Source organism: Anguilla rostrata, chromosome 12 (assembly GCF_018555375.3).
Source record: "Anguilla rostrata isolate EN2019 chromosome 12, ASM1855537v3, whole genome shotgun sequence".
Classification (NCBI taxonomy): Eukaryota; Metazoa; Chordata; class Actinopteri; order Anguilliformes; family Anguillidae; genus Anguilla; species Anguilla rostrata.
This window is the reverse complement of record NC_057944.1, coordinates 37,306,592-37,321,485: the sequence shown is the minus strand read 5'-3', so window position 1 is coordinate 37,321,485 and position 14,894 is coordinate 37,306,592. Positions and strand designations below refer to the sequence as shown.

General features: G+C 41.8%; 1 protein-coding gene across 1 annotated transcript; it reads right to left on the bottom strand.

Annotated features, from left to right (window-relative positions):
• Positions 1-539: 539 nt before the first annotated feature.
• Positions 540-7,213, bottom strand: LOC135235546 (solute carrier family 25 member 36-A-like). Its single transcript, XM_064301112.1, has 7 exons — positions 6,781-7,213; positions 5,364-5,525; positions 4,429-4,506; positions 3,959-4,059; positions 3,333-3,399; positions 2,650-2,936; positions 540-2,501 (listed from the first exon to the last, which is right to left on the bottom strand). Exons 1-7 carry the CDS (start codon positions 6,819-6,821, stop codon positions 2,308-2,310), a joined length of 930 nt encoding a protein of 309 aa, XP_064157182.1. The 5' UTR covers positions 6,822-7,213; the 3' UTR covers positions 540-2,307.
• Positions 7,214-14,894: the final 7,681 nt, after the last annotated feature.

Here is a 14,894-nt window from a genome sequence, read left to right as displayed (position 1 = left end):
ACATCAGGCCACAGATTCCACCAAGCACTGCTCTGAACTAGACCAAGTAATCGATCACAAAAGATTACCCAATCAGTGCATAGGTCCAGCCCCACTGATTTTGATTGACAGGAAGTCTTACCATTTTGAAAAGGATCAATTTGAAATGAGAACGGGAAATCGGAAATAAAAACACCATTCGGAAACATGTCCTTTGGAAAAAGTGTCATTATGAAATGAAAAAAGCAAATCAGAAATACTACGTTATTATGAAATTAAATATAATCATGTTATTGTGAAAATGACAATTATGAGGTGGCAATTAATTATTTCAATATAAAATTAAGTATTAAATTATTTACCTATAAATTTATTTATATAATTCCATATTAATTAAATTATTTCTTTCATTTTGGCACATTTAGTCCTCCATATTTATTCATTTATTTATTTTTGAACTGAGTGGAAAATATGCGAATCAGGTTTGTAACAGCTGACCAAGATAGCCTACAGTGCAGGCGTGCAATCGGTCTATGTTGCCATTAGAGACCGTGTTTTTTTTTTTTTTTTGCCATTGTATCCAGGCCTATATAAGATCCACATGACCAGGGGGCATGACGGTGCGTGCTAGGCTGTTCACCCAACGCCCCCACCAAGAAGGCCCATGCAGCACGCAGTGCAGTTGTTGGGTAACCACAATCAGTGCAAGCAGCCCGTTGCATTCTTCAACTTTTATTGACTAAATTTTTACAAAAGTTACAAAAATGAGAACAAAATGCAAAGAATAGGAAACCAGTACAATCACAAAATTACCTTGAAAATGAGAAAAAGGCCAAGTAGAAAATGAATGGAGTTAAATGCCCAGTGCAGATGCACCATGAGGTCAAAAGAGACGCTGTTTCCTATCAAAGGGAAGTTTTTTCTTTTCTCTACCAAAAAATAAAATAAAAATAGATATTAAAAAAATAGAATAACTTGGAACTGGGAACCATGCGTTAGCCATGTGCTAACCATGTATTAGCCATGTGCTTACTATATGCTAGCCCTGTCTCTAGCAATATGCCAGCCATGCACTAGCTGTCTGTACCGATAACGCTAGCCTTGTGCTAACCCTGTCTGGATGTATACTGTAGCAATATACTAGCCCTGTCTGTAGTTGCCAGTCCTGTGCGTGCTAACCATGTGCTAGCCCTGTGCTTACTACATGCTAGTCCTGTCTCTAGCTATATGCCAGCCATGCACTAGCATTTTCTGTAGCTACTGTATATGCTAGCCACGCGCTAACCCTGTCTATAGGTATAGGTTAGCCATATGCTAACCCTGTCTATAGGTATAGGCTAGCCTTGTGCCGTCACAACCCTCCACTTCTACTTTTAACGTCAACACAGCTTTCCACAACCATTATCCCACTGCAGGCCATTCAGCACTAAAAACACATGACACATTATTAGTCCTGGGAGATTTTGGCTTGGCCTATCCCCACACTTGTGGCATTCAAGACAAGAACATTTGATAGCCTAAAATCGGGGTGGAAGGGGTGGCAGATTGCTGTACAGAGTAACAGACGGAAAAGGAACCTGAACTTTTGTCAAAATGCAGAGAATGGCAAGTTAAGAATATCATTAGTTTGGAGCCTGCTTACCTTTCTCACTGTTCATGTTGAAAAAGAGTACAAACAGGGCAATGCACTTTGGGATTGCCTTTTGGATAAAATATTAATTACCTAGCTTTGTATTCTTAATTTTGCTTTCAGTGCATTTTGAGTTCATGTCTTTCCAGTGGAGGTTCTCTTTAAAGCTGACCCAAAACATACGTTTTCCATCAGTGAGAGAGAACTCGGACTATTCAGGCATATTAAGAATACACATGGTGATAAACGTGATCGGTCTCACCAACGTAAATCCAACGACCAATCATGCTTTCATCCTTCTACCCCAATTATCATTAGGAGCACCTTCTCACTGAGAGAGGAAGAGACAGACCCCCTGAGAGGACTGGAGAGATCGTCCTTCCTTTTTTGAACTTTGTTTTTGGGTATAAGATGGTTCCAATCTTGGCCCTCTCCTCCCACTCAGTGCCCTGTCATTCAGACCAAAAACTCCTGGCCTCTTTCTCAGAAAGTCAGGGTAGTCATCTTCTCCTGGTCCTGCTCTGTCTCCTTTGTTCTCCAGCAGATGATCCTTGTCTCGCTCCGGGCAAGCAGGGGCGAACTGCACGTGCTAACCTTCGAGCTGGTACGCCACCTGTTTACAGGTGCACAGAGTGACCACCCGTTTGCAGCTGCGTGTCAGCCATTGAGCAGGTAGATCATCGGCTTGAGGGGAAAATTTAGCCGTTGAGCAGGTAGACCACCACCTCATAGGCGCACATCACAATGGCGGTGTTAGGGATCTGCCGTAGGAGGTGAGTGGTCAGGCCGCGGTACAGAGCTTGGTAGCCCTCCTCCTTGGTCACCATGGAGAATGTCTGGAAGAATGCGCGGTATCTGCTTCCTTCCTCTCTGAGCCTTGTGCGGATTACTTCTGCAAGGGAACCGAAGAGGAGAATCACCCTTTAAAGCATTTACAGATTAATAATTTCGCGTTTTTTTGCGCAAGGCATCCACGTGGATGTACAGAGCAGTCCTCCGAGCCAATCCTGGCCCCCTCACCCTCACCCGAAAAGGCTCACCGTGGGGGTAGGCCACAGTGGTGGCGAAAGTCTTGGACGTGGCGGCAGCCAGCATGAGCCTGGCGAAGTCCGAAGCGTCCCTAACCGCCTGGTCATCGCTGTCCGTGCTGGCGCTGGCCTTGGCCTCCGTCAGCCTGTGCTTGAGGTTCTCGTAAACGACGAAGTGCATGACCGTCTCCGAGACTCCGGCGTACGAGGCGGACATGCCCCGGTAGAAGCCGCGGGGGCCGTCGCACCGGTACACTCGCCTGACGCACTCGGCGACGCTCATCCGCTGCTCCCCTCGGCTCCGGTCACATAGAACAGCCACCGCAGCGCACATTTACACCCGAGCCACTTACAGCATGGCCAAAAGCCACAGGATTAGCAGAGTTGATAAGACATTATCCATAAGAGAGACTATGCACACACACACACACACGCACACACACACACGCACACACACACGCACACACACACGCGCACGCACGCACGCACACACGCACCTACGCACACACACGCACACGCACGCACACACACACACACACACACACACACACACACGCACACACGCACGCACACATGCACACACGCACACACACACACACGCACACACACACACGCACACACACACACACGCACACACACGCACACACACACACACACACACACACACACACACACACGCCTCTCCTCTCGTTTACCTGGCATCAAGCTGTAGGCGAGTCTTTATCAGCCAGATGGGATTGGTCGCCGTGATGGCGATGAAACCTGGGAATGCAAAGCACAGAGAGGTGGACAATTCTAACAGAAAAGACAGATTAAATCTGCCAAAACAAAAATACGTAAGCAGGCTCTGTGTGTGTGTGTGTGTGTGTGTGTGTGTGTGCGCACACCACACAAGTGCATGTGTGGTAGGTTTTGGAAAAAAAAAATCCTTACCATTTTGCAAATGCCCTTACGTGTGTGCAGAATAACCCTTACCTGTGTGCAGAAGGGCCTTACCTGTGTGCAGAATGCCCCTTACCTGTGTGCAGAAGGATGTTACCTGTGTGCAGAATGACCCTTACCTGTGTGCAGAATGACCCTTACCTATGTGCAGAATGACCCTTACCTGTGTGCAGAATGACCCTTACCTGTGTGCAGAAGGATGTTACCTGTGTGCAGAAGGATGTTACCTGTGTGCAGAATGACCCTTACCTGTGTGCAGAATGACCCTTACCTATGTGCAGAATGACCCTTACCTGTGTGCAGAATGACCCTTACCTGTGTGCAGAAGGATGTTACCTGTGTGCAGAAGGATGTTACCTGTGTGCAGAATGACCCTTACCTGCCAGCGCTGCAGAGACCATGTGCACCGGTGAGGAGTCAGGTTCCAACACAATATTCAGCTTCTCTTTAGAGTAGGAGTAAGCAGCGAAGTATATCGCTCTGGGCATGAGGGGAGAGAGGAAAGGAAAACTGACAATCAACTGAAATAAAAAAATCCACAACCAAAATATATGTCAGAACATAAGTAAATATAATGAAACTGATTATTCTTATCTTGCTAACAAAAAACAGTCCCTTAACAGATGCCAAATCATTGGGTGGATCCACACAGTGGAACAGTCCCTTAACAGATACCAGACCACAGGGCCCATCCAGACTCCATGGCTCGAAAGCGTGGATTCCACATTCTACTGTAAATAATATTCTATGTACTCCGCAGGAATTCTGCCAAATGTTTTACAAAAACATGTTCGTAAAATTAAGAAGCAATTTACTCAGTAAATTACACTGAATTTCTCCACTTCGTACCTGGACGGAGCCACGCCCACCAGGTTTGGTCCTAACCCCTTGAACAAAGAACGTGGCCCTTCCTTTTCCAGGATTAACCTGCATGGGGGGGGGGGAGAGAGAGAGAGAGAAAGAGAGACAGGACATATATTAGTTCTAGCGGGTAGGGAGAGAAAGATAGGCTCCAGGTGCTCACTTGAGAAAGTGATGTCATTCTCAATGTGACTACCCTGGTAAAAATAGAGGTTAAATTAAAAAAAGATAATAATACATGTATTTGTTCAATTTACTTTTCAGTTTTTCATAAATACTTTCACCCTTCTATACAGTGCCATCCATTATGTTTGGGACGAACATATTTTTTCTTGAATTGGCTCTGTACTCCACATGTTTAGATTTGTAATCAAGCAATTCATGTGAGGTTAAAGTGCAGATCCTCATCTTTTAATACAGGGTTTTTTTAAAAACACATTTTGGTTTCACCATGTTGAAATGACAGTACTTTTTAGACAAATTCTTCAGGTACTAGCTCGCTTGTTTTTACTGATGATGTAACTGCTGCTAGCAGCAGCAGAATTTAATTCCCAAGTGTACAGAGGCATCTTATCTGCTAACGTTCAAGCAAATATCTCCAAACACACTGAAAGCTTCATCCTACAGCAAGACAAATAATCTCAAACATTGCTACTAAAGCAAAAAAGGAGGTTTTCAAGCCTTGTAGCTGATAGCAGCCCCTGCTTATCTAACAAAACTACAGTCGAATCTCACTTGTTCAGTCATATATAAAAAAAAAAGATCTTATTAAATAAATAAAAAAAAGTCTAGGACAGGACCCTCAGTGCAGGAGGGGCCCCCCTCACCACGGGGGCCGCGGGACTGTGTGCTGTGCCAGTGGTCCGAATGTGAGGACGATGAAGCTGAGACAGTGACGGTGATGAAGGCAAGCGGGCACTCACTTCAGGCAGCGTAGGGGTCCAGGGGTCACATATTTCACTTTGGTCCCACGAGCAGGGTCCTGCTGCACTTCAGAGATGAAGAGAGACGCCGAGGAAGACTGCAGTCTGGTCTTCACCACCTCCAGTGGGCAGGTCAGAGTGGCCCCGATCGTGCCCCCACACCTAGGAAACAAACATCAATAATACACAACTGGTCAGTCTGTCTCAAAACACACACATGCATGTGCACGCACGCACAAACACACACACACACACACACGCTTTACAGGCCTGTAACAGTGCTGAACAGAGCAATGAGTCTGATACAGGGCCCGCATTGATACATAGAGTGGCTACACTGGCCACACTGTCTCTTCTAGTCAAAGAAAAGCTGTCATTTTTTTCTGTCAGGTGCCTGCAAAAGACCTTAATTATCGCCTATTATGCCAAACCAATTATTCTGGTTTAAATTTAGCCATTTATATTTTGTCTTTCATTCAATCCACCTAATTCCTGTCAAGTAAAATGTCATCTCCAAAGATATCCTCCAAAAACGGAGCAGATGCCACTGAGATGGAGAAAGGTGTCAGTGCTTATAATATAACCTAGTGTGAATGCTCATAAACACATGAAACAGCACTAAACAATTATCATCAAATATATATGTTATTATTATTAATATTCATAACTGTTAAGAATGACAATTCAGACCTTGTCAGTCACTGTTGACCTAAAAAGTAGCTGAATGTGTAGAGTTGTGTGGGACAATGAATTACAACTCTGCAAACTGACTAATTATAGCTAGGCTACTGCAACTAGTAAACAGCTAGATAATTGTTGCATTGTTGTTGGCAACATATATATAAAATAATTTACACTACTTTAAATCAGCTAATGATCTATTCAATATCTGGTATCAAGTGCTAAATATGTATATAACATCAGCGACTAATTAGTAATACATACAAACGCTCAACGGCCAATTGAGCATGGTTAAGGATAGCTAGCAGATCACAAGGTTCGCCTTTAGTTGCACTCGTTAACTTGCGCCAACAACTGCAGATTCACAGTGTCACCACCTAGCGCAGGTGTCTTGACTGCATATAGCTATATCTAACTTCTTAGCAACATTACGTAAAATGACCTGCTACATCTATCTCTGTCCAACGTAAGCTGAAAGCTCGCAGCAGTTATGCCACACAAGAGGCGTTGACAGCTAACAGCTACTCTTATGACTCTTATGTCTTGTAATTCGCAGTCCATGCAGCACTACGGAGCTACTGACTGGCTTTCTGAACCTTAGCAGCACATAGCAGCAGCCTATGTTTGGTTAGGGACTCCAACTAAAACAAACTACAACAAATTAGCGATAAACACTGAATCAGTGATTGTCGGGATATGTTCTTATGCCGGTGACATATTAAAACGCCATACTCACCCTCCAGCAAACAGATGAACCAGGGTATCTCTCTCAAGCATCCTTCATCATTCTCAGGACCAGTAAAAAGGGGATGAAACGAAATGTTGTGTTGCTATAGCGAGCTACACCTGTCGTAATTTACTACTAGGCTAACGTAGATCGATGCGGTTAGTGTTGCTAGTGTTGCTACCCAACTTAGTAACGACAGTAGCCTCCGGGCTATATTTTACTGCGGCTTGCTCCACGTCGATCGAATCCCTGTGTATCAGTCCGTAGTTCTGTGTGTAATTTTGAATTATTGTTCTGATTTCTGACCCTACTCCATGTGTTATCATTACTTGATTGCAATCCTACATTTGTTCACTCTCTCTCCAAACCAAAGATGCTGGTCTTGGCTGAACTGAACGGGACTCCGCGAGTTTACTGTCAAATCACACGCCGGAAAACTCTAGCAGCGATTGGTCACTACAGGGAAAAACGTCATTTTGACTCCGCCCAGTTACTCTCTTCTGTACATTTAAAATACCTGCAGCACAGGTAGGGAATACTGTTGTCCCGATGCAAATCCAAGTCGACGTAAACATAGACAAGGTGCCATTAGCTCAGAAATACTATGTTAAGAAAATGTTCATATGAATTCGTCCCCTTTAACAGCAACAGGTAAAATAACGTTGAGCTACAAGGAAGAGCAAAGCCAGTATAAAGCCACTTATTCTAGGAGTCTCTAGTCCACCGATTAATCATTGCATAATTTGTGTAAAAAAGTAAATGATATACGATTCAAATCTGACCTAGACAGTTTTGTGCATTTACAATGTTAACATTTAAAAGGAGTCTGCCTGCCTTGTTAAGCTTAACAAAATAGCTAACTAAAATGTTATTTTAGTTACTATTCACTGCTGATTTCTCCAGTTTTTCAACGGCATTTTCAATAAAGGCTGCTATAATAGAGTGCATCATTGTTGGCCGCTCTCCTTTCTGTGATTTAATAATAAACTGGTTTGAGTGGTGAACAATCATTGGAAATGTACATAGGTAAGCCAAAACCATTCCCTCGTGAAATAAGTTTTTCAATTTCAATCGAAATTGTCGCAATGTGTGGGTTAGGCTATACCAGCAAAACATGTGTGTCAGTCAAAATTGCATTTAAGGTAGGCTGCGACTGAGGCGATTACAAGATAGGCTAGCCATGGGTAGCCTATAATCAATCAACCTGTCTGCAGTACAAGACCATAATTTATTCTGTGAATAACTGACATTCCGAGAAAGCTATACCTGCAAAACAGGTTAGCTTTTTCATTGAGGGCAGTTCCATCACAATTTCTCATTATTTTTATGCATATACAGTATTGGCACAAGGCTTGTTCACGGAAAACCCGAGAGTGGGGCACAGTGTTAATAGCCGACGCAACAGCACTAAAGGTCAAACCCATTTACAAGGTATCTGCTGCGACATGTACCTGCTTCCACAGACTTGCCAGGGTGACATCCTGTAGCTAGGTAACATCAATTTCAGAAGATATCGAGAAAGGTACCTTGCTCAAGGGAACCGCTGTCTGGACCCACAATCACGTTTATGCATGTATATTTTAAATTACGTATTTGAACAACTTGAGACAGCTAATTGCCTATATTAGCATAATCCAACGGTAATATTACATCCCAAAATCCACCTGCGTTACAATAACCAGGTGCACGGCAATGGACGTAACACTTTTGTCAACTGGTTTATGTCATATTAAGCAGAAGCTCTTCAGGATTTATAACAGTGGTAAAGAGCAGCTAGTTTTCAATTGCACCAGCTATGAAATCTTGGAACTGTGAGCGGTGCACCAAAGCTTCCATGCTTCATTTATGTCAGGGTTAAGGAGAAGTCAAAGAGGACATTAAAGAGGACATTCAAGAGGTAAAGCCAAATAATGGATGCATTTAAAAAAAGAGGCAGAAGAAAAGTATTTCTCTAACCACAGCCTAATTCAGATTTGAAAATGACAGAAATTTGTTTGCATATGTCTGGAAGGACTCCAGAAGCTTTGAGTTTGTCCCTTCAGTCAGAGAGCAATATAAAATAGCACAGGTAATTTAGGTAAATGACTGGGAAGCTTGCATAACTGCATTCACAGATGGGTGCTGTGTATTTACCCTTATTGCTTTTATTAGTGTCACCGAGAGTACAGTCTGTACTAGCCAGAGGCCAGCAAAATGCGGAGGAAGTGTGCAGGCAGTTAGCACTGAGACACACAGAATAAGCATGGTTGTAATTACCCATGGATAGACACAGACATAAACCAGCTCCACCACTCCACCTCAATTACCCGCTTGGCTAAATTTGTATAAATATGAAATTGATCATTGAATTTAACGGTTTATTAACAATTATTAAATAACTCAAACATTAAGGACAATATTTTTTGCTAAATACAGTATGTTGTCTGGTTTATTATCTATGTATGATTTATCACACATTTCATGTGCTAGTATTAATTGGCCTAATGATTCAACACAGTTGTATACTGGTTGTCATTTGAATGTATTGTCATGTTTGAACTGACCTGACAACATGCAGTCATCAAACATAAAAAAAGAAATTGCTTCTTTTTTTTTTTTTTTAATTCTGAATGAACTCTCAAGAGCCAGCTGGTTGCAATCCTGGGGGAGGGAACTGCGGAAATTAAAAATTCTATAGACAGCTTTGACTAAAACGAGAGAAAAAAACTCATTTTTAGAAATGTTTTTCAAAATTTTAGAGATAATTGCTACTGAGATATTATTAGCTGTTAAAGGATTCAGCTTTCCAGCATGCAGTCTGTAATCATGCACCCATTCATCATTTTACAATTAATGAGCCAGTAGTGCACTCATTCAGTAATGTGCACAATTAAAGATGCAACAGATTTCTGCTCTTCAGAGGACAAGTGCATCTTGGCTGCTTAAGCTGCTAATGAATCTTTGCATTGTGAGGTCACTGTTTTAAAGGCCAATCAGCAGAATATATCAAGCAGCTCTGCATCCTTTGCTTAGCTAATTGCAAAAAACAATGGCAAACTCTGCAGTCAGGAAATACGGTAGTTTCATAAAAATAACTGACAGACCCTGCTAGTTTTAATGCGTTATAGCGAGCCATTTCCCAATGGAATCGCCAGCTTTTAATTTGACACAAGATAACGTCACTTTGCCAATTAGCAGAGTTAGTTTATAGTGTTATTTACTGAAGATCAAGAGGGGCTTGGAGTCACGTGACCTACAGCTTGGAGTAGTACCGTTGTTATGCTGAGAGGCACATTTTTGATGTAAAATCAATAAATCAATCAATTATTATTTGTATAGTGCTTTTAATAAAGGAGCTTTGTCACAAAGCAGCTTTACAGAGAACCGGCCCCCCAAAGATTAAGCCTAGGGCAACAGTGGCAAGGAAAACTCCTGACGATAGCAGGGAACCTACAGAACCGGACTCAAGGGAACACTCTTCCGGCAGGCACGTTTTAAGGAAATGGCTTACATGAAAACAGATAAATTATAATACATAAACAGCCAATCCAGTAAAATATCAATAAGCAGGTTGCAGGCAGTCCATATCTCCAAACCGGACTCAGAGGGGGAACACATCTTCCGTGGGCAGGCACCGGTTTTTTAAGGAAATGGCTTACATGAAAACAGATAAATTATAATGCATAAACAGCCAATCCAGTAAAATATCAATAAGCAGGTTGCAGGCAGTCCATATCTCCAGGCATTCTTATGCAGTCCCCACAGTAATGATTCCTGGCTGCTTTCCAACAGTGTGGTCAAAGGTTTGGCCTTCACCACCATCCTTCTGAAACTGGCCCATGGCATTGATCAATAGCACCTGCGAAGAGTCTCCCTATAGACCAGGATCTATAGAAGGAAACTTGTAGTCAGGGGGCAGCCTGACCTCCGGCAGGTAATGAGTGTATTCCTCTAATTGCCTGGGAGTCTGTTAATTGGCTCCCAGGGTGAAGGTCTTGTGGTACAGATGGTGAACTTCTATATTTGGCATTGCAGCACCTGACTTTCTGTCTGACTCCTTTGTGGACCTCCTTTTGGAGCTGCAAACATTACACATATCGATTGCATATGCATGTGCCGTAGCTCATGTTCCTGAAGATGTTTTTTTTTAAAAAGCAAATTCGCCAGATTGCATTCTGGGAGATAACGTAGAAGAGTGTGGAAGACACCATATTAAATAATGTAATGTGACTGCAGTTAAAACCCTGGGAAAACTGTCCCCTGGTGGAACCAATGGACTGCATATATGATATGATGGAGGAACTGGTGGGTTTTTAGGGAGCATTAGAAAATCATACTTTTCTTTACTAATGTTTCACCTGCCTTACGATGAATGATTGCACTTCTACAGCTGTATTCTGAACATCACAGGCTGCTCACACCTCCCATTTTGACTGAGGTTCCCACAGCTGAGGGCAATTCTTCCAGAGATGGCTTTCATTAACACCTTCAATGTTGGAGAAAGAACTCGCAGGAATGAAACCATGCTTTTGGCATGTCAGCTTGGTCTGAGGAAACAGTCATTTATTTTTTTAATCAGGACAGTCCTGCCCTCCTTCCATAATTTTTGTTTTATTCAGACAGATTGGGTGTCCTACAAATTGTGCTACATAGTCTTGCCAATGCTATTTTTGTTAAAACATCACAATTTGTTTCATCCTGTTTTTCTAGCTTACAAAATGAACATGAAGTAGGAATGTAAAAGGAAGTGGCACGAGATGGGACCTTTTTTATCCCCCTCACCGCATTGCGACTCTGAGGCTGTTCCAGTCCATGCACTTTCAATATCCCATTTAAAAAACTCTCCTGAGAGGTGCAAATGTGATCACTAGGGCCTACTTTTCAGACAGTATAACTACCTGTAATAACCAGCTTGAAGGCCAGGATCACACAAGCAATAGCATCAGAGGGTTTTTTTAAAAAAATTTAATAAAATTAAAAAAAATTTTTTTTTTACAAAAACAAAAATGAAAAGAGATTAAAATATGTACAAGTCTCTGGCTGGGTCAGCACGCCTAGTTTTAGCATCACACTGAAACTAATTCAGCTCCTCCATGGAGAGTCGCAGTCATTCCCAAGGTTAGGCAAAGACACTGCTGTCTCAAGGGTGAAGCTATACACAAAGGTGAGGTAGCACAGGTTAATCCTAAACAGTCAAGTCAGTTCAATAATCCTAATTAATTTGAATATGTAGCTAGGGGTTTGGATGGAACAAAGACCAGAGCTGGCTCTGGCATGCCAGGATCAGGGTTACCTCCCTATCTGCCTAGGCCACCAGTTCATGTTTTATGTCCTGCTCAACAGGAACTGTATGGTTTCACCTACCTCCACTCCTCCCAGGTTCAGCTGTAAATACCCAAGGAGGGAAATTCAGAAATGGCCCCCAGTAAACCCCATTCACACTGTTCCTTCAAGTTCTCAGTGCACCTCCTTAGAGTAGGAGTGGTTATGCAAAATCCAGGATTGGCTTTGTCTAATGTGTAGGATCGCCATGTTACAATGCTTTTGTGGCAAGCACTTGTAAATTCTAAACCTATTTAAAAACTGAGTGTTTAGCTGGGAACTGTGTGTTCCACAGATTAAGAGGCCAAGTAATTAGTTATGCATTTGCAAAGCGGTGAAAATGTCTGCTTCAACACCAAGATAAATCATAGCCTTGATAAGGCACCTTAATATGCAGTTAATTGTAGCGAATGTCAAGAGCGAAGATAAATAATTAAGCTAATTCTGCTAAGTAGATCAGACGAGACTCTCAATGCGCTCTGTAAAATTAATAATTGTACCTAATGAAACAAAAAGCTGGGAGGTTCACGTTTGGTTTGCTGAATGTCAGAAATACTAGGAAGATTATTACCACCTCAAAAAAGACACGTACAAGCAGAGGAATAAATCTATAAAGGTAAAAACCAGGAAAGTGGCTCACAGTGTACAACTATAAAAACATCAATTTCTTACTGGACTTCATGGACAAATGGTCCCATTTCAAGGGGACATGGACCATGTTAGATCCGTGTTCTCCAGTATTAGTAACCTATCAGATGAATAGAGATTTGGGGATGACTGGAAGGACTTAATCTCACCCCCTTGCCTCTCCTCTGCAGCTCCTTATCCTAAAACCTTCTTTACGAACTCCTTCAACAAGTGCAAATAGAACACCATCACACATAAACCAGCTCAGAGGTTTCAAAGTGTAACATGGCGGTGATGTGGTTTTCTGGGCTTAAAAGCATCCACACCAAACCACAGAAAGAAGCGCTTCGGAAAATTAGTCTGCATATCACTGGCAGCAAATAAACAAGTACAAAATGGCGGCATTTCACGTTGACTGCTTTCTGAGGCAGATTTTATTTAAGGGTCTCTCAGAGTCAAAGACAAAAGGGGGAGACTCAGCGAGAACTTAAGGGAACTTCACTGAGAACAGAGTGAAAAAACTAGACAGTCTAGATACATATGGTAAATGGTAAATGGACTGCATTTATATAGTGCTTTTATCTATATATTTATATATCCAAAGCGCTTTACAATTGATGCCTCTCCATTCACCCATTCACACACACACTCGCACACCAACGGCGAAAAAAAATAATGCATGTCTATGGTGTCAATAACATTAATTGCCATGCCCAATGTCAAATACCACCCTCTGCCCACTGGGAGGTGCTGTTGCATATTTCTTTTCCTTATTCCTCTGACAGCAATAATGCTGGAAAGGCAACAGCAGTAAGTCCAAAAACGCGGTACAGACGCCTTAATATCGATGTATGTAGATGTGAACCCCTCATTAATCTTTATTTTTTTTTAAAAAGGGAAAATATGAATCCATCAAATTGTATCATAATTGTATTAACATCAAATTATAACTAGGCTATTGATAGCCATGATAACATTATACATAATGAAATTTACTCGCAACATATTACGTTGTGTCTGTCACATATTAATATACGTGTATCGTATTCCATGATATTGTACAGTATTTATTTTCTCAGGCTTATGTAAACTCACATGCACTGCTCTTCTCCAAACAGAAGAGGGCATCAGTCACCCAGGAAAATCCCCTTGACTGTAATTTACAGTGCAGATATGAAGACAGAGAGATACATTGATGCAGTGATACAGAATGCAATGAAACCCAGATACTGATTAATTAAAGTTTTAATGCACTTCCGAGGCATGCTGTATAGAATTTAACAGTTTAAACCCCACTTTCTGAATCCTAAATTATCTTATTATTTATTTAGATGAAATTAAAATAAATAGAAACCAATCATGTTGAGTAAGAAATTCCCTATGTACTCATGTTTTCTGTTGAAGCTACAGTCATAATAGCATATAGAAGGTCACCATAAATTTGTATTACATATATGAATACATACAGTATATTATGTAAAATTTTGTTACATAATTTATAGTGAAGCATTCATTTCTAGATAAGCATTGTCTAAGTAAATTCAGTTGTAGGAGGAAACAAAATCTGAATTGTGCAACAGATTATACCCACACTATATGACCAAAAGTATCTGGACACACCATAGTCTGGGGCTGTTCTTCGTGATCTGGGTTAGGCCCCTTAGTTCCAGTGTAAGCAAATCTTAATGCTACAGCATACAATCACATTTTAGACGATTCTGTACTTCCCCAACAGTTTGGAGAAGGCCCTTTCCTGTTTCAGCATAACAATGCCCCCGGGCACACAGAGTCCTGACCTCAACCCCATCCAACACCTTTTTGGATGAATTGGAAAGCTAACTGCAAGCCAGGCCTAATCGCCCAACCAGTGCCCGACCTCACTAATGCTCTTCTGGCTGAATGAAAACAAATCCATGAAGAAACGCTCCAACATCTAGTATAAAGCCTTAGTAGTGGAGGTTGTTATAGTAGCAAGGGGTGAACCAACTGCATATTAATGCCTATAATTTTGGATGAGATGTTTGATGTCAGGTGTCCACATACTGGCCATGTAGTGCATCTTCCTATTACTATTTCTACAATATGAATAAATGGTTGCATACTGTCAACATGAATAAGTGTTTCAGACACAGATGGGTGAGGAGGAGCAGAACGACTAGCTCCTCTTTTACTGCACCCCAGCCTTCACAATAGCT

What these genes read in the sequence shown, in the direction of transcription:
- LOC135235546 (XM_064301112.1), bottom strand. Translation starts at nt 6,821, where the DNA reads ATGCTTGAGAGAGATACCCTGGTTCATCTGTTTGCTGGAGG. An exon ending in GTTCATCTGTTTGCTGGAGG is followed by an intron (nt 5,526 to 6,780) that starts GTGAGTATGGCG and finishes TTTGTTTCCTAG; the next exon opens with GTGTGGGGGCACGATCGGGG. An exon ending in GTGGGCGTGGCTCCGTCCAG is followed by an intron (nt 4,060 to 4,428) that starts GTACGAAGTGGA and finishes CCTCATGCCCAG; the next exon opens with AGCGATATACTTCGCTGCTT.